Source organism: Lutra lutra, chromosome 1 (assembly GCF_902655055.1).
Source record: "Lutra lutra chromosome 1, mLutLut1.2, whole genome shotgun sequence".
Lineage (NCBI taxonomy): Eukaryota > Metazoa > Chordata > Mammalia > Carnivora > Mustelidae > Lutra > Lutra lutra.
Window position 1 is genome coordinate 52,793,768 of NC_062278.1, and position 21,067 is coordinate 52,814,834.

At 35.2% G+C, this 21,067-nt stretch overlaps 1 protein-coding gene across 1 annotated transcript in view; it reads right to left on the reverse strand.

Moving 5' to 3' along the window:
• LOC125096148 (parathymosin-like) overlaps window positions 1-20,794 on the reverse strand; it is a 101,943-nt gene extending 81,149 nt beyond the window's left edge. The window contains exon 1 of the mRNA XM_047722884.1: window positions 20,644-20,794. Coding sequence (XP_047578840.1) covers window positions 20,644-20,794 — 151 coding nt within the window. The remainder of the gene's footprint in view (window positions 1-20,643) is intronic.
• Between the last annotated feature and the right edge of the window lie 273 nt (window positions 20,795-21,067).

Here is a 21,067-nt window from a genome sequence, read left to right on the forward strand (position 1 = left end):
TCTCAGTTTAAGGCACACTTTTTTTCCTAAATTTATTTTTTTAAGATTTTTATTTATTTATTTATTTGACAGAGAGGCAGCAGAGAGAGAGAGGGAAGCACGCTCCCTGCTGAGCAGAAAGCCCGATGTGGGGCTCGAACCCAGGACCTGAGATCATGACCTGAGCCGAAGGCAGCGGCTTAACCCACTGAGCCACCCAGGTGCCCCAAGATATTGAAATATTTTTAAAAAGAGATGCAAGATTGGGGCACCTGGGTGGCTTAGTCAGTTAAGCATCTGCCTCTTGATTTCAGTTTAGGTTATCATCCCAGGGTTGTGAGATTGAGACTACCATAAGCTCCACAAGGGGTGTGGAACCTACTTAAGATTCTCTTCCTTTCTTTTTAAAAAAATATTATGAATACAACAATTCACATTCCCAGCAGAAACACTTTTTCATGTAAATTCTCATGTTATAAAGACGTCCCCTCCCCTAAGGTCCCCATGGCATTCAAACACTAATCTAGGTACTGCTGTGATGTGACTTTTCAGATAAAATTAAGGTTGCTTATAGTTGGCTTTAAAGAAGGAAAATTATCCTGGATTTTCTGTACAAGGCTAATGTAATCATATGAACTCTCAATAGCAGCAGAAGGAAAAATTTGAGACTGAGAGGTAGGAGGTAGAGGAAAGAGGAGGCAAAAGTGAAGTCATAAGAGATTCAGAGTAGAAGAAGGCCTCCACCTGTTTTTGTTGGCTTTGAAGATAGAAGAAGGAAATCAGGAGCCAAGGAATCCATGTGGCCTTTTGAAGCTAAAAGCAGCCCCCTGGTTGATAGCCAGCAAGGAAAGAGGGACTTCAGTTGCTCATTCACGAATAACTGACCTCAGCCATAACCTGAATGAGCTTGAAGGCATATGTCTACCACCGCATCCCCATAAAATCCCAACCTGCCAACACCTTGATTTTTTGGCCTGTGAAACCCAGAGCAGAAAAGCCAGTTAAGCCAACCCCAAGTTTTGACTGACGTAACTGTGAGATGGTATATGTTGCTTTAAACTATGAAGGTTGTGGTACTTTATTATGAGAGCAACAAAATGCCAATCCAAGTAATATCCCATTATTACTTTTTTTTTAAAAAGATTTTATTTATTTATTTAAGAGAGAAAGAGAGACAATGAGAGAGAGAGCATGAGAGGAGAGAGGTCAGTGGGAGAAACAGACTCCCTGCTGAGCAGGTAGCCCGATGTGGGACTTGATCCCGGGACTCCATGATCATGACCTGAGCCAAAGGCAGTCGCTTAACCAACTGAGCCACCCAGTTATTACTTTTAATTTGTAGTCTGTTTCTGAGGTTGTAAATATATTCAAATAATTACACATTCATGTTTCACCTCCATAAATGACTGATTCATAAATGTCACCAATTGGGGTTTCCTCCTTTATCATACACATTTGTAAGACTTTCTTATGTCTTTATTTTTGTATATTTTTCAGCAACTAGAAATACTAAAAATAGTCTTTCACCTATCTGCTAATCTTCTATTGTGCCCATCACTGAACAGAATTTTTAAGTTTTATGAAGTCAAATATACCATTTATTCCTTTGAAATTTGTGCTTTTAGATTCTTCTTCAAAATCTATTTATCAGTCCATTGTTACGAGGAAATGGTTTTATATTATGCACACTGGTATTAGTTTCCTTTTTACATTAAGACTTTAAACTACCCAAAGTGTTTTGCTTATGGTGTGACATTGCAGTCGCTTTTCACCCTAAACATAAGCCAATTCACTTGAACACATTTTATTAAATAATCTCTCATACTTTGTAATATTACTGTAGTAGTGGTTCTCAATCTTAGCATGCGTCAGAATCACCAGCTAGGGTTCAGTCAGAAAAGTGGGGATTTGTCACAGGAACTTGACCTTACATAGTTGTAGAAGCTGGTTAAGCAGCTTGGAAGCCTAGTGTCTCTGTGTCTGATGTTGAAGCTTGAAGTCCACAGAACAGGTGATCAGAAATAAAGTTCTATGTAAAGTAAAAGAGACTGAGAACAAACTAGATCCCCCAAGCACAAACTGGAGATCACAGGGAGGAAGTGAAACCGTAACAAGTCTTGTTGCCTTTCACCGTGATGGGAGTGGGTACTAAAATTACACACACACCTTGGCTGGAGTTGAAGTGGAAGGATAATCCAGGGAAGGGAGAGGGAGAGCTGTTGCAGACACACATACTGCTTCAGGCCAGTGAGGTGAGCCAGCAGGTAAGAGGTATGCTCTTACCTCATGAGAGGTATGAGCTGCAAAACGGCTGCTGCTCCAATTCCACCCTACATATATCTCAGACAAAAATCTCTGTTTCGGCGCTCCCTAATCACATACATATAGAAAATAATATTCTGGGAAATTACTTCAACCGAGTGAAGTTCAAACTTTCTGATTGGCCAGATCGGGGTGAGATCACAAGTCTTTACTTACACAACAAATTCTCCAGAGATACTGCTGCCCTGGAAACTACATATTGAGAATCATTACAGAATTGAGATATGTGTATAACTATTTTAACAAGTGCCAGGTCTGCTGATAATCCAGTACTTTAATTAATATGTCTAAGTAATACGTCTTGTTATTCTTCTATAAAAATGTCTTATGTACCCATAGACTACATATGCTCACCTGTATTTTAGAATCGTTAGGTGAACTTTTGCTGAATTTTTAAAATTAGAATGTATTGATACTAAAGATGTATTTCTCTGTCCATGTCTTTTAATTGTTTTAATAGACTTTACCTTACTTTTCAATAATGGTCTTATAGATTATATTTGTTATATAATTTTTTTAAAAAATTATGCTTTATTTATTTATTTATTTATTTATTATGAACATGCAAGCTGGAGGAGGAGCAGGGAGAGAATTTCAAGTAGACTCCCCGCTGAGTGTGGACCCAGCGAGGGAAGGGTTTGCTTTCACAGCTGTGAGATCAGGACCTAGGTTGGCATCAAGAGTCAGCAGCTCAACCTACTGGGACACCCAGGCATCCCTGTTACGTAATTTTTATTGCTCTTGAGAATACCATTTCTTATATTTTCTAGCATTTATTTTTCTAATAATAGATGCTGAGTTTTTTCATGTTTGTCTTGTATTTGTCAAATTGGTTGTTTTATAGTTCTAATAGTTTTATATATTTTTCATTTAAGCTCTTTTGCTAATAGAACAGTAATTTCATGTTGTGGTTTTAATTCGTATTTCCTAAATAGTTGAAATCCTTTTCATACGTTTTCCAGCCATATAGATATCCTCTTTAAAGCTATCATTTTAGGTTGTTTAACCATTTTGTTTTATTGTCTGTTTTTTTTTGTTTGTTTGTTTGTTTTGTTTTCCCTTGTTGATTTGTAAGTCTCTACATATAATGTTCTTTTTTGGATGCTTATCTGCAATTAAATCTCTTGCTTTGTGCTTCTCTTGCTTTTCACTCTCTTAGTAAAGTCTTATGATGTTTATTTAGTTCTTACTCTTAACCCAATGTGTAATTTTTTCCCTTTTATTATTACCTTTTCTGCCCTATTTAGTATATCTTTGCTTGTCCTGGGTTCATGAAGATGCTCTGTTTTTTCTTTAAAGCACTTTTTGGAGCTTTTGTTTTAAATGGGTGTCAGAGTTGGGAGTTTATAAATGTTCAGGCATCACATTTCATTAGGACCAAAGTTGTAATAAATTGAAATGAAATATTTTTCTCATGTTATACTGTGATAAACACTACTTCATATGATATATTGTCATTTTTTACATGCAAGTGACCTTAATTATTTTATTTAGACGTTTTTACATTTATGTCTATATTTGAAATTGTAAATTCATTTTCTTGTATTCTACTTTTCAGGTTTTGTTATCAAGATTATACTTACTTCATATAATTTTGTCAGCACTTCTCTTTCTGTTTTTATTTCCAGGAAGTGTGGAATAGAATTATCTATTCTTAAATGTTTGGTACAATTTGACTAAACTGCCTGGACATGGGTTTCTCATGGGTAGTTTAAAAAATTGCCATGTCAGTTATTTATGGTTTTTTTTTCTATTTATGACTTACATTTCATCTTGGACCAATTTTGTAATATATTTTTCTACTTTATCAGAATTTGGATTTTTAAATATAATAGGATTGTATTTGTTAAATAATTTCAATACATTAATGATGATTTTTTTCTCTTTTCTATGTTTTGTTTATTGTGTTATTTCCCTCACCATTTTATTTCTGATTAGTCTTTTCAGACTATTTTATCTTATTTTTTCAGCACCTAATTATACCAGCTTTTTTTTTCTTTCTTCCTTTATCTACTCATTGATTCCACATCTTTTGTTATCATTTCATCTCATTTGTTCTTTGGGCTTCCATGGTTATTTCCTTTGCCTAGATCCAATAGGCATTAAATTTTGCAAACACATTTTTCTGTAGCCATTGAAATGATCTTATTACTTTTTTTTTTTCTTTTATTCTGTTAGTGTGCTGAATTATATAGACTGATTTTCAAATATTACACCAACATGTTCTGTTTTGCCTCAAATAGTTCTAGGGATGCCTGGGTGGTTCAGTCAGTCAAGCATCTGCCTTTGGCTCAGGTCATGATCCCAGGGTCCTGGGACTGAGTTCCACATTGTACTCCTTGCTTGGCAGGGAGTCTGCTTCTCCTTCTCCCTCTGTCTGCTGCTCCCCCTGCTTGTGACCTCTCTCTGACAAATAAATAAATAAAATCTTTTTTTAAAAGTTCTAAGCAAAACTATATATATGTATATACACATAATATTTTTGTTCAAAGGCCTAGATGAAATATGACTGTCAAAATATTGATCATTAGAGACTTGGGTTCATGGCAGTATGCTATTCTTCCTTCTATCTGCATATAACTGAAAACCAATCCAGCAGATAATATTGTATACTTGAAACATCAATCATCCTCTTTCACAATAAGCCTGTTTCATCCTCATGGAGCAAACAGATAAACTGTTCTCAGTGTTTAAAAGGAAAAAGCAAGCCCAAAATGGAGTCCCTTAGGCTAAACCTCACCAAGACTTAATAAGTAACCAACTGCAGCTTCAGCTTCTCTCATATATGTGACCCCTAACCAGTCAAACTGGAATTTCCCAGATAGCACTAGAAAGTATGTGCTTTCCGAAAGACCCTTTCCATTCCCCTTAGGAGGCTGATGCCTAAAACAATTCATTCACTGCTAATAATTTCCTTTTCTCCCACTCCATCTCTGCTGTAAAAACATTTCCTTTTCTGCACCTCAGTGGAGCTCCTTTCAATTTGTTAGATGGGATGCTGCTCAATTCATGAATCTTTAATGAAACCAATCAGGTCTTTAAAATTTACTCAGCTGAATTTTCTTTATGTAACAATGGTGGCAAGGATTTAAGTTATACTTCTGTTCCATCTTGAGAGCAGCAGCAAAAAAGCATGAATCCTTTTTATAGTACCATACCTTAGACACCAGGCAACACCCTGGTGTCTAGTTGTTTAAAGTGGAAAGCTGACATTATAAATAGGACATTAGTTTATTACTTGTGGAACAAACACATTTTAGATCCAGGTAAATTTTGCATTCAAGTCTGTGGACATATTTTATCAACCTCTCAATTCCTTGTTATTGTTTTTCATTGGCTTTCAATCAATATTTATTTTTTTCTCACCAAAGTCAAGGGTGCTATCACTTCATATTTGCTTGGCAATCTGAACAATGCATTTCTCTTCTTAGTCAATACTTCACAAAGCTTTAATCAAGTCAATCAAGTTTTAGCTTCCTATACTGATTATACTAACCTGGGTTAATCTATTACTATAGGCATAAACTCACTAAAATAGACTTGACAGTATTTTTTAAGTCTTCCCTCCTATCTTTCCATCTTCTTATGTATTTTGGCAGCAAAAAAAAATATTGTTAAATTTGATTCATATAAATGTAAGTATAGTGGGTTAAAGTCTCTGTCTTCGGCTCAGGTCATGAACTTAGAGTCCTGGGATCGAGCCCCACATCGGGCTCTCTGCTCAGGGGGAGCCTGCTTCCTCCTCTCTCTCTGCCTGCCTCTCTGCCTACTTGTGATCTCTGTCTGTCAAATAAATAAATAAAATATTTTTAAAAATGTAAGTATAAGGCAAATCCAATGTAACATGTATTTAAAGACCCCAAATTTGATGTTCATACCATATCTTAAAAACCATATTAATGATCTTAATGTTATAGATATTTAAAAGCTATGTTCACTATATTATACACCTGAAACTAATATTACACTGTATGTTAACTAACTGGAATTTAAATAAAAACTTAAAAAGATAAATAAAAGCTGTGCTCATATTTATGTAAATCAAAACTCTGAAAAAACATCTAAATTTAACTTTAGATTTATATAATGTAGATTAAGAAATTATAGCATTACCAACTTTAAGTGAGAATATTTTCTTATATTTATTATAAGAGTAAATTTAATATATTACTTTAAGTAATTTATTTGTTGGAGTAAATAAACTTCAAATAATTAAAATGTCAAACTACATTCTTGACAGGTCAACTTAAAATGGAAACAGTGAAGATTATCTTTTATTCTCAATAAAATAAATAATTACACTTCCTTTGTAGGTGGCTTTGCAATTGCATTGGAGCAGTCAACATAACATATGGCTCACAGAACACCTGCCAGCAAAAATATATTTATAGAAGCAGTAAACTAATTAATACCTTAAAGAGCCCCATGACTTTTGACACATTATGCTGTCCCATCAAATAAGACTTATATTACTTTCCTGGGAAAAACATTTCGTTACCAGCATATAATCACTGATTTAACTTGGAAAAATAATCTTGTTTCTTTAAAAACTACAAACAATGCTCTGGGGAACAAAAGATTATAATAGTGAAATGATCCCTTTCCACTACGCTATTGTACATGTTATTTCCAAAATGTTAGATATAAACCCAGAAATATATATCCAAAAGCCCATATCTCTCTTTGGGCTGTCTTTTATTGTCAGTATATCCCTGTAGCTCTGGTTTTCAGTGTATGTGCTTTATATCATTCAAGTAGAGATATTATTCATTATTCATTATTATCATTCAGGAGAGATATTTAATGTCATTGACTAAATCCTTTATTTTTCAGATTTCTTCATATGTTTGGATTAACGTCCTCAGCTTCTGCTTCTTTCAAATACCCTCCACAATAATTATGTTTTCATATAATTTGTATCTCTCCTAAAGTTACATTCATCCCTATCAGTCCTGGTGATCAATTTGTTTGATAAATCACACATCTAGTTAGTCTTCTTCCCAGATTTTTTTTTTTTTTATAGTAGACTGCTTTATCTTTTCCCCATGTAAAATAAGTTCTTTATTTGGCTTTTGAGCAGAGACATTTTCAAAAGAAAAAACTTGGATAATGACTGGACTGCTTTTTTCAAGTCTTAAAATTCACTGCTGTATTTGGATTTGCACATAATTGCACTTATTTTTATGGCCAGAATCATTTGCAAAACTATCAATGTTTTATGAAAAAGAGGTTCTACCATTTACCAAATTCAATAATATTCAGGGATGATGAGCAGACATTATTTCCACATTATTTAATAGCATACTTTAGTTTGATATCACCACGTATGTTCTCAAAACAATTGCAAAGAATAGGAGACAACAAAGCAAGTGTGACATTTTTATCAGGGTATTTGAAACAAAAATTGCCACAACATTATACTACATAGGTTCATTACAGTAATTCTTACAACTATATGCAGTAGGAGCAACACCCTCTCACATCTCAGATAACTGTGGTGAATAGAATGTGGCAGAAGAATTTGCCTCAGCAAAAGCAGTATACAGATGAATTAATCACCTTTTCCCTATAAGCCAGCATTTGAAGAATTTAGAACATGGTTATTAGGATAATTAAAATAACTGCAAATTCAAGCAAAATTATTAAATACATTAACCATTTTTCAATAAATTCATATTTAGTATTTTAGGAAAATTTTTCTAAATGCAGTTGTGTTCAAAGATGTCATATCTTCAGTTAAAAATATGTAAATTATTCATGAATATAAATCAAGCATATTGTAAATGAAACTGTTAGCCTACAAATATGTCCAATTTACTTATTCACAAAACCCTCAAAACAGATCTTCAAAAATATTTTTCCTGTGTATCAGAGGGAGCTTCTGTCTCTTTTTGTTGCATTTACTGAGTCTCATTAAAGCAACTTCACACTTAGCTCTTAGCTGGTTAATAATCACCCTCAGACTTTTGTTTTCTTTTGCTAAAGCATCAATTGCCCTGAACAATAATCACCTAATTCTACAATCCCTATAGTAACTTTCCCCCATAATTCTGGATTCTGATACATTTCACCTCCAAGGCACATTCACCTTTACTAGTATGCCATCTCAACCTAACACCTTTAAAACTTCTAACAACTGCATTGCTATTTTGCCATGCAACCAGGAGGTAATTCAGCTTCAAAACCCCATTTTACAGTGTGCTTCCTCAGACCACTGCTGGCACCAGCTATCATAGGTCTGGTTCCCCAGGAGCCAGACTGTGAGAAGGAGATTCGTGTCCATGAAGTTTAATGATGAAGGAATTCAGAAACAATATCTGTAATGAAGTCAGAGAAGCAGAAAAGGCAAGGGAGGAATTGCATAAAGACCTCATTTGATCCTACAGAGATTTCTGAAGCTAAGAGGTCCCTTCAGGATTGTTGCAACCAAGGCAAACGGGAGGAATCTCTTATTCTTACATGGATCAGTCACTAAATGTGGGCTGCCTCCCTGCAGGTGGTGCATCTTAGGGAGATGCAGATTCTTTGAGCTATGTTCTAGAGAGAGACATAGCTGTGGACTATCTGTAGACAACATTCCTGGAAGGTGGGGGTAATGAGTGCCTCCCTCCTGAAGGGGCAATCTGGTAGTGCTCTATAACATCCATTACAGATGTTTTTAACTAAAATATGTGCTGCAATATGCTTTTCTGTTATTTAGCCTACAAATTACCCACATTGCTGCTAATTTCTGGATGATACATTTGTGAAAAGGAAGCTATCTCTGGTTGGAAGTGGTACTGTGTTCTACTTTTTAAGTTAGGAATATTGCATGAATGTTACTGGTCCTGGAATGAGAGTATACTTAATCAGGTCTGCAATTTATTGCTAAAGAGCAAAGTGGATTTTCTTTAGTCTTTCTTTCTTGTTTACTTTTTTATCATTAGAATCATCCTCTCACGTCTTCCATGAGAATGCTCAATTTTACGCACATTCCCTAGCCAAGTTTCTTGGGTTTTTTTTTGTTTGTTTGTTTTGTTTTAAATCACTTAGGTCCCAGAAATGTGATGACTTAAGCAGATACTTACTTTCCATTTGCATGATATTATAAGGCCTATAATTTGAAGTAGCTTGTGCCCAGCATTTCAATATGTTAGAGAACGAATGTAGGGCAAAATACGCCCCTCTGATAATCTAATGGCTCTTTAAAGATTAGTATTTTTGCTAACTTCTCCCCTTGTGCAACTTCACTCATTATTCACTTCCATAATTGCTTAGATAACATGTCTAAAATTTACACTTACATATTTGTTGTAAAAGAGAGGTAATAATGGATTATGGTGCAGGGTGAATAAGCCCTAATTACCTGGAAATCTAACTGTGAACATTAGTGAAAAGCCACACCTTTTTTCAGTAGGAAAAGCACCATCTCTTTGATATAATGATGATAAATGAAAGTGGGAAGACGTAAAATTTTCTACAGAATATTGCTTGGATTCCATCACTTTTCTGCCAGAGCCCACAGCTTCCTATTCCCTGTATAAAGTTTTTCTCATGGTTTCCAACATAAAATTGACTGATATACCTATACTTCTGGGCAGTTAAATCTCTCAAAACTATGTGTTTTCATGAGTATTTTAACAAGATGGTATGGATATCAGAAATCAGTTATTATAACATATATTGGAAGCTGCCATATCCTTTTAAAAATGCTCAAACAAAAAAGAAAATGTTTAAAATGAGAGAAAAATAAAATATTGCTTTATAAAATAAAGATCATAAAAATAGTACCTTTTGAATGAACTGTAACTGTTAATTTGACAACAATTAAATACTTACTTCAGTTAAAAATGCAACAACTGACAATATCCTTACCATTTACCTCTAAACAAAGCCACAAAAGAATAGCATAAAATGATAGCTTTAAACAGTTCTTCAAAACCAGTAATCTGATCTAGATGTAAGACCTTTTCTCTATGGTACAATTTATAAGGATATTGTGCATCTGGGATGGGATTTTTATACTCACATAGATAGCATGGATGTGCATGTTAATATATGCATCCATAAAGATGGATAATATTAATGTATATGTTAATACAAATATATGTATTAACTCACTATTTAAAGGGCTTATGGTGATTACTTTTTCTAATGAATACAAATTATAAGTTCTTTACAGGATATTTTTTTTTAAGGGTTTTTTTTTTTTTAAGATTTTATTTATTTATTTAGAGAGAAAGTGTGGGGTGAGGAGACAGAGTGGGAGAGAAAGAATTCCAAGCGGACTCCCCACTGAGCAGGAACCTGAGGCAGGGCTCTATCCTAGGACCCCAAGATCATGACCTGGGCAGAAATCAAGAGTCCCATGCTTAACTAATTGAGTCCCAGCAGGATATTTCATTAATCCAAATTCACTTGCTTTAAAAGAGAAGTCTTGATGTTTTCATGTTATTTGCAAGGCATTTGACTATGGAGAAAAATCACTTCATTCTAGGAAATGACAATAATACTCATTATTATTAAATAAATACAATGATTAGTATAATTATTGGTATATTTTAATAGGGCTTATATATACCAGTCACCATTCTAAACGTTTTATATATATTAATTACATTTTATATGTATTAACTTATCTAAATTATAATAGCTCCTTTACAGAAGTACAATAGCTCCTTGGTAGAAGTACTAATATTATCACCATATTGAAAGTGATGAAACTGAGGAACAAAAGTTAAATTTTTCCCAATTTATAGAAGGTAGTAAATATTTATTGTACAATTAAAAGAAATATTGACTGGTCTTTGTCCCTTGTTTCTAGGACAAAGCTTCTAAACCCTTGAAATTTCCAGAAGGAAATGGAATGAAATTTCCAGAAATTTCCAGAGTTATCTTTGTTATTCACACTGGGTTCCCAGGGACCATACTTGATAGTTTATGCTAAAAAGCTAGCCTACAGTGAGTCCCTAGATAGTTTATGCTAATGAGATCACTTAGGAAGAGTTAAATTTACCTCAGGCCATGTATCTATTTTGATGATACCATTTCATTGGATAAAGAACAATGTATAAAGACCACAGAATATGTTTATCTGTCCAAAAAACAAACAAAAAAAAAACCTTATAATATTTCTTCTATTTTTGAAGAAACTTGAGAGAGCTTATATTCTAAGTATATATTCCCAAATATACACAGTGCTACTTTAGGAGTCATGCTTTGTTAGCATACAAGTTTATCTTCAAAGACTTCAGAAGAAAACAACTGAAAAGTAGCAACAAGACTACAAGATTATAAATGAGGACCTACATTTTTCATGGTTAGTTCTAGAATTTCTGGAAACATCTATCTTCATACAGAAATATGTCATATGCAGAAGAGTCTCCTGTCTTTTCCCTTCATGAAGAAAAAAGAAAAATAAACAAACTAAACCAAAAATCAAACAAAAAAATAATCTTTGAGAAATATTATTATCCTTTAAGCACTCTTCTGCACTTTTGTCCACATGGGAAATGCAAAGTAATACTTAATTATTTATAATGTGTTTACATAAATTAAGCCAGGAGAATTGCATTGGGCTAGCTCTTTTTTTAAAAAAACCATAAGTGACCCTTAATCTCACAAAACAAACTGAGGTTGATGGGGGGAGGGGGGTTGGGGGGGCGGGGTTATGGACATTGGGGAGGGTATGTGCTATGGTGAGTGCTGTGAAGTGTGTAAACCTGGTGATTCACAGACCTGTACCCCTGGGGATAAAAATATATTATATGTTTATAAAAAATAAAATTAAAAAAAAGAAATAAGATTTGCAGTCATAAAAATTTAAGCTAGAAAATAAATTTAAGCTAGAAAAAAAAAGGATTTACTATTTATAATTTAGCCATTACTGCAGATTAATATGCTTCCTCATATCATCATAAGTCCAATAAGACTGCAGTACTTTAAAAAAGAATCCTTAAGTAATATTTATATATGGCATGCCCTCATTGTTCTCTTTACTGAATTTTTGCCATGTTCATTCAAATGTCTCTAGAAAAAAATAAAATAAAAAAAGATGTATAGCAAACAAGAAGAAAAGGTGACAAGGAAGGATATATACAAGATACATCTATTATTAAAGTGGGTGTTTACATCCACTCAAGGGAATAATAAAGCTGTAGCAAATACATGAAAACATTCAGTCAACTTACAAAGACTTGAGATGAGTTTTTATCCTAATAGCATTGTTTCACTCTTATCAAAATTAATTCAGGATAAGAATCCACATGAATCAATAGTAGGTACCCAACCTGAAATGAAGTGATTGCTTTAAATGATTTCCAATACATCATATCTTATTATATTAGGATATGACAGGTTATGCTGTGCTTCATTGAGTTACATAATATCATTTTGAATATAACTCCAAGTCTATCTAATATAAGATGATGAATCAGGAAATAAAATGACAAGGACTCATTTACTTCTAGGTCTTAAATTAGATTTTTTCTGTCCACACAAAAGGAAGCAAGGAAACCAAAATGGCTTCCGGGAGGGCTGTCTCATTCATGTCAATGAGCAATCATCAACTACTGCTCCTAGCTCATTATGGACAGAAATGTCTGATGTCTCTATAAGAACTAGCATAAATGACACTGCTTCTATGGGCACAGCATACATGTGGCTTTCTACTGTTTTGATGTTGGAAGCATTCTGTCAAATTTGGGGAATCAGAATATTTCATTAAACAATAGTTATATAATCTGAAAACACCATGAAGACATGTTGTGATCACATTATAATATATATTAAAGAGGAAATAAACTTAATGGAAATGGATAAGAAGAATCTAGTAATCATAACATAACTGAACAGAATGTGGTTTGGTATATATTCTGCAATATGAACACAGGAAGTAGAAAACTGTAAAAAAAACTTTTTTAATTTTTTTAAACAAGAAGAGATGAACATGTTTTATCTAGTCTAAGACTTACTCTTGTCTCATGGATAATAAATATCAAACTGTATTCCAACATAGTAAGAGTAAAAAATCTTATCACTATAAAAATGTTCATTTTAATTGCTTAGGTAGGGAGGGAGGTAATCTTAATGTTAAGATGTTATAGATAATTTAATGTGAAAGATGTGTCAGTGGATTACTGGTACTGAAATGTTAATAGGCTTAATATAAGTGAAAGAAAATGTGGTATTTAATAAATGCAGATAAAAAGAAGTTGGATTCAACATATGTTAATTTAGCTAATCCTCTCAATTTCTCAGATATGGCTTTCCATGTTGCACACTCATTATATATTAAGGTTTTAGTGATCTACAAATGTAAAGAAAACAGGTCTCATTTAGACTTCAATTAAAAGTTACTTGGAGAGACAAGAGATCATAATAACAAAAAACACCATTCTTATATTATTCTCTACTTAATTTATAAGGTAAACTATAAGGCAGAAATAACTCTGAACGTTAGATGACCAAATTTTCATCTGTTGGCACAAGCTGAAAAAGACTAAACAGGGACGCCTGGGTGGCTTAGTCAGGTAAGCATCTGCCTTTAGCTGGGGTCATGATCCTGGGGTCCTGGGATTGAGCCCTGCATCAGGCTCCCTGTTCAGTGGAGTCGGCTTCTCCCTCTCCCTCTCACCCTGTTTATGTTCTCTCTCTCTCTCTCTGTGTCAAATAAATAAGTTAATTAAAAAAAAAAAAAGACTGAACAAACAAACTCAATTATTTGCCATGGTCTTTATGCTACAAAATTTGAATATATACTTCTAACAACTTTGGTACCGGTTCAGGAAAAAATTAACAAATAGTTTTATATACTTGCCATGAAAAAAGATATCTATAGGTTATAATCACAAAAATGTGTTTGAAGAATATTTAAGGAGAGGGGCACCTGGGTGGCTCAGTGGGTTAAAGCCTCTGCCTTCAGCTTAGGTCATGATCCCAGGGTCCCGCATTGGGCTCTCTGCTCAGCAGGAAGCCTGCTTCCCCCTCTCTCTCTGCCTGCCTCTCTGCCTACTTGTGATCTGGGCTTGTCAAATAAATAAATAAAATCTTAAAAAAATTTTTTTTTAAATATTTAAGGAGAAAAAAAGGATGTTTACAATCGAAAACCAAGAGATGCAGGTGCACCTCCTATAATAGTGGGTAATATACCTATTTATCTCTTCTACTTAGAATATGCTAGTTTGGTTGATAAGTAATGAAATAGTGGATATTTAATTATACTCCATTAGCCAGATAAATCAATACTGTTTTCAGTATATAAAATAATTTTAGTTTTCAGTGTTCTGGCTGTACTTAAGATATATGATGACATTTTATCCAGTAAAAGTCTTGCTGTGATATCAAACTAGTAGGTGCTGAAATACAATTGACAAAGAAATTTACATTGTAAAACCTAAGAATAACTTCACTTGAGAGGTGGTTAAGGCAAATATCCTGTCATCTGCAAAGTACCACCTGATTCTTTTAGATGAAAGACACTGGAAAATTTTAAAGCTTATTGTAGATATCTTAACAAAACTGATGTTTTGCTATAATGCAGGATTAGGTGGTTGAAAACAAAAGCAACAAAGAGCCCAGCCCTCTAAAATATATTATCATATGTATCATGCTAAGTGAAATAAGACAGAGAAAGACAAATACTATATGATTTCACTTACATGTGGAATCTAAAGAAAAAAAAAAACAAATTAACAAACAAAAAGCAGAAACAGACACATAAAAACAGAAAACTGATGGTAGCTAGAGGTTGTGGGGGGAGACAGGGGGATGGGAAAAATAGGTGAAGATGATTAAAAGGTACACACTTCAGTTTTAAAATAAGTAAGTCATGGAGATGAAGAGTACAGCATAAGGAATATAGTCAATAATACCGTAATAACATTGTATAGTAATGGATGGTAACAATGTTACCAAGTGAGCATTTTCTAATGTGTAGAATTGTGGAATCACTGTTGTGCACCTGAAACTAAGATAACATTATATGTCAACTATACTTATATAATAAATTATCTTTAAGTGAAAAAAAATTTGTAAAATTTCCTTTTCCTTCTCATTCATTTTGTCTTATCTCAAAGGTGTGTTAAGCTGCTAAATTACCAGGAGTTAGATTTTCTTGCATTTTTTTAAGTTGCATAAAATTTTGAAAAGGATGAGTGCATCTGTTTTGTTGATTTAAGGGATTTCATCCATCATCCATGTGAATGCATCAGGGATATATTACTGCTTTTCAGAAAATATATACTCCATGTTGAAAATCTTAGATGTAATACCTAGATACACTGCCTACCTTTTTTACTTTATGCCTTCTGCATGGAAATATAGTTCTTCTTTGCATCAGCTTAGCAAGGACAATTAACCATGACAAGAGGAAACTTGCTTGTTATTGTGCCTTGAATTTTGTTTTCTTCTGAGATTTTAGTCTTGGTTTAGTTTGGTTTTATTTACTAATTATGCAGGAAGTTTCCTTTTTTCTCCTGTTCTTGCTCATGTATGCTCATTTGTCTTATTTCCTCCTTATCTTCCCTCTCTTCTCCTCTCTTCCCATGTCTCCTCTCCTCTTTCCCTCTCTCACCCTTCCTCTGTTTTTTGTCCTCTTTTCCCACCCTCTTGACTATTATTAACAACTAACAAAAGAGCTCTTAATTAGTTATTTTATTAGTTGACATTCATTTATAATATTAAGGAGACTGGGATCTCAACATTTGATAAGCCATAATACTTACATGTAAGGCTTCAAAACAAAATTTTTAAATATTTTATTGATTATTTATTAGAGAGAGAGAGTGTGTGATAGCCTGCAGGCAAGTGGGGGAGGGCCAGAGGGAGAGAGAGAGAATGAGTCTTAAGCAGGATTTGTGCTGAGCATGGAGCCTGACTGGGGCTTTATCTCACAACCCTGAGATCATGACCTGAGTGAAAATCAAGAGTCAGATCCTTAACCAACTGAGCCACCCAGGTTCCCTTCAAAACAAATCTTTTGGGTTATTTTCCAGGGACTGTTCTTTGTGCCTTTATAAAGAGGCACTCAGACTAAACGTTATCAAACTGACTAGAAAAAAAAAATTGAGAATCAAAATAAACACAAGTTTCACTGCAAGCTAACCAAAGTCCCTCATTTTAAAAATGAGAATAAAAGAGCACCTGGGTGGCTCGGTTGGTTAAATGTCTGCCTTCAGCTCAGGTCATAGTCCCAGAACCCTGGGATCAAGCTCTGATCAGCTCCCTGCTCAGCAGGGAATCTGCTTCTCACTCTCACTCTCCCTCTACCCCTCCCCTCTGCTCCTGCGCTCTCTCGCACTCTCTCTCTCTCTCTCAAATAAATAAATAAAATCTTAAAAAAAAAAAATGAGAATTAGGAAAAATTTACAAAGCATCAATGTGAACCAAAAGTAAAACTATATATTCTAAACTACCACAGAAACAAAATAACATCTCTACCTGAAAACAATGTTTCTTTATGAACACTTTCTAAAGAATGTTCTACTCAATTTGACAGAATTATTGATTGAATATTAAAATCCAGTGGTGCTTTCCTGCTCAATAAAATTGTTTTTGTTTATAAGTTCATATTAGAAATAAATTTCACAGTGTGAAATCCATATTTCAATATTCAATATATATGTTAATATATTACATATACACATATATACATACATCCATATATAGGTGTCTATCCAAATTAATTTAATGAAAAGTTGTGAACCAAGATGTAATAAGAAAAAATAGAAGTTTACAGAGTAATTATGTAAAATTGGATGGAATAATTAATAAACAACACAGAATATTTTTATTTTTATAAGTATCACAACTTCTTTGCATATGTACTATTCAAAAAGTGGTAGTAAATCAAAGTAGTTATTTGAATTTATTTTTCAAATTATTTTATATTAACAAGGAAATTGTCAAATCAATGGAAGTTTCCTTTCTCATAGTAGTGTTTTCCTGGAGTATGGGGTTTTTTTGAAACAATAAATACTCTCAGTCAAAATACTTGGATTCAAATATTATGAGTTTTGTTTTGATCAAAGACAAAAAAGATGGAAAAGGAAAAGATCTAAATAGATATTGGTGTTAGTACAAAGAAGTTATTCCTGCCCAATTCACAAGATAAATCAGAAAAGCAGCCCTAGAACACAGGGCAGATAAGCATTAAAAAAACAAATATATATATATATATATATATATATATATATATATTTTTCATATTAACATGTAGAGGGTTTCCCTAGAAATACAGCATTTTATAGCATTTTTTCACCCACTTTGGTTGTTTTTTTATTCTATTTATTTATTTTTTTGGAAAGAGAATGAGAGAAAATACATGTGGGGGCTGGCGGACAGAGGGAGAGGGAGAGAGAGAATCTTAAGCAGGCTCCATGCCCAGTGTGGAGCCTGACATGGCATTCAATCTCCTGACCCTGACATCATGACAGCGGCTGAAATCAAGAGTCAAATGTTTAACCAACTGAGCCACCCAGGCATCCCTATAAATACACCAGTTTAAAGTCAGCTGCTGTCTCTAAAAATAGGAGTTCCTCTTTTAAAATGTTTGAATATAACTGACAAATAAATGATCCATGCACTTAGTAATTTCTATTGTCATTTTGTGTTAAATCCCAAAGTAGTCTTGAAATAAGAGCAGATAGTGCTATAAAAATCAGAAATGCCAGGGTCTACATTCATCCTCTGCTACTCCAGCTAGTTAAATTTTGTGATCCTAATGATCATTCAATTATACATTTAAAAAGCACTTATACAAAACTATATGCCATAGAATTTCATGTATATCATAATTAATGGCAGTGAGATGGACAGGTAAACAATCATACAATCAACCATGGATGCTATGAAATTTCTACATACTAGGACATAGTGTATGGAAAACAAAATGTTGGAAACAAGAGTACATTGTCTCTTTACCTGAAGGGATGGTGCAAAAAAGAAAAAAGAAAAGTGACCTGGTCCAATCCCTTTGTAAACAGGCAAATTACAGCCCTTCTGATAATCACACATGTGTGGTACTCGGTAATAGGAGAATCCTTAGATTTTTTTTTTTTTTTTAGATTTTATTTATTTATTTGACAGACAGAGATCACAAGTAGGCAGAGAGACAGGCAGAGAGAGAGGTGGAGGCAGGCTCCCTGCTGAGCAGGGAGCCCGATGTGGGGCTCGATCCCAGGACCCTGGGATCATGACCTGAGCTGAAGGCAGAGGCTTAACCCACTGAGCCACCCAGGAGCCCGGAGAATCCTTAGATTTGAAATGCTTTTCCATAGTACACTTCACCTGTTCAAGACTACTTGTGGAGAATAAACTTGTTATTTTAGGATCTATTATGAAACAACTTAAGAAATGTAATATAAACTATATAATTAGCAGGATATAACTTTTAGATGTTTCATCAACAAAACAGTTTCCTTTTGTGTTAATGATGACCTACATACATCAGTTAGGGATCACAAATGTTAAAACCAAACTAGAAAACATCCTAATACAGCAAGAAACATTCTGGGGAATGTGTGGGAAGTCCTGTACTTCACCATGATTATTCACCTATGTTTCAAATTTACTGTAAGTTTTGAAACTTTGAAATATTAATAAACTTTGTTATTGGCTAAGAGTTCCAATTTTTGTGACATTTAACTATCCCAGGTTGCCAGTTATCTGAGTTTGGCAATCTGGTTTGAAAGAAAGGATTGTAAGATTTGTTTTGAAGCTGGTTGAGCAAAGCAATTACTCTGTATTTACATAGATTGTATATTCTGGGGTATTGTAATGGATGGTTTAATGGAGATTACAGAACTTAATACTCCAAGTCCATCTACTTCTTGGCACTACCACTGTAGTGTAAATAGTGTACCTACCTAAGAGATAAGCAAATCTTATGTGTAAATAGGTACACATCAGTTACTTAGAAAGAAGAGAGGAATCTGGATTGATAGTCATTTTTCATTTCCTGTGCCATTTTTATTAGTTTTCTGGGTTACCAGGTGGGCCAATAAAGGATATTCAACAAATAAGTGACATATATGGATTTATATTTTAGGTGAATATATACTGACCTTGATGTAGAGAACAAACTGGAGAAGAACATAAGCAGACGCCAGAGACCAAATTTATGTATGCATAGCAGTGAGAGGTGCAGGGATATTATGACAGATTGGCAAACCATCCTATGTCAGGATTATGGATAAGTTAAGTAAGGTTCAGAATGGACATATTTACCTGTATTCCATAAGCAATACTTGTTAAAAGAGAGAAAGGAGTTATAAGAAGAATCTTAGAATACCATAATTTGTTCCCCACCCCACCCTTCCCTCTCCTTCTCCTATATCCATGGTTTAGAGAATGGGAGGAAGGTTTTAGGATATCTGTCCTAAGGAGCTAGTTTATGTGAATCCTCCTAAATATTATAAATATGCACAAGACCGCTTCACATCAAACTTCTCAATAGCTGCAAAGTGGACATTACCAACAGCCAAACTCTTCTAGGAGCTCTTCTAAAGCTATATCAATCCCTTAATCTCTTAGCAAGTGCCTGAAACTGCAAGAAATGTCGGAGAGACTGAAGCATAAGGAAAGGACACATCATCCTGAAAAGCCAGAGGAAATTCATATCAAGAGTACAATTTCAAAAACAGAGAACTTACTATAAATAAGAGGTGGAGGGTGGGGAAAGGGGAGGGCTCACAGGGGTTTCCATAATCTGATAGTCTTTGGAAGCACAGACAGTAGTAGCAAAGAAGAGACCACTCCCTGCTCTACCTATGGACAGAAAGATGGACACACAGAAGCTGGGCTCTTGGGGCTCTTTTCCCTTAAGACTGACATGCTGGGGACAGGGAACTAGGTAACACTGATGCATGGGGGAAAGGGGTCATTTTTCTTGGCAGTGAATGAGGATAAGCTGAGGCCACAATGCCACTGCATATGCCCAGTGTCTGTCTGGGCCTGTCTGGGGATCCTCTGTCCACTCCCTAAATTTGTGCACAAAGATAGGGGGTACTCTAGCAGTTCATGGGCGTGGTCAGTTTTGTTAATACATTGATCACTGAGGTCAACGGGTAGGATCAGGGGTAGGGAGCTGAAGCATGAGGTGGGGGACCCCGACATTCATGGCCTCACACCACTATGCTGCCTGGCGAGTTACCTGATTGGGAGGAGATTCCCTCTACCTCCGACTTGCTGGGTAACCTGGATCAGCGTCCTTCCTTTTGTCTGGCCTCCCTTTCCTCACTGTGAAGACCTTAGCCTGGTCCAAATGCAGATGAGGCCCTCAGGACAGGCAGTGACAATGCAGTCCTCAGGAAAAGGCTATCTTGGTGAATTCCAGGGCCTCCAGCAGTGGCACCTCATGGATACACAGTGCTGTGCCCACGCCTAGGCTGGGGTCAGCGGGCTGCGGAGCACCAGGACTCCTGGCATGTCCACCTGGTGCATGCCTCCACCACTGCTCAGGCTGGTATTGCCCAGAAAAACTGCAAAGAGTATCCTCCTCAGCAGCCCGCTGCATTCAAGGTCTTCGTGAACAGAACAGAGAGCATGCAGGGAGCCAGGGCAGAAGGCACCCGCGAGCACGCGCAGTGTGCCGGCAGCGTCGCCCCCCAGGACTGCGCATGCGGCTGCGCCTCAGCAGAAAGCGCATCCTCAGCGAGCTCTCACCTGCCAGTCCGTCCTGGCCGGCTGGAGCTGGCAGGGTAAGTAGAAGAGTCGATTTGGGCCGAGTAGAGAGCCCCTGAGCCTTGGTCGATAGCTCCAGGCCCTTCCTCCTCCTGTCCACTCCCTT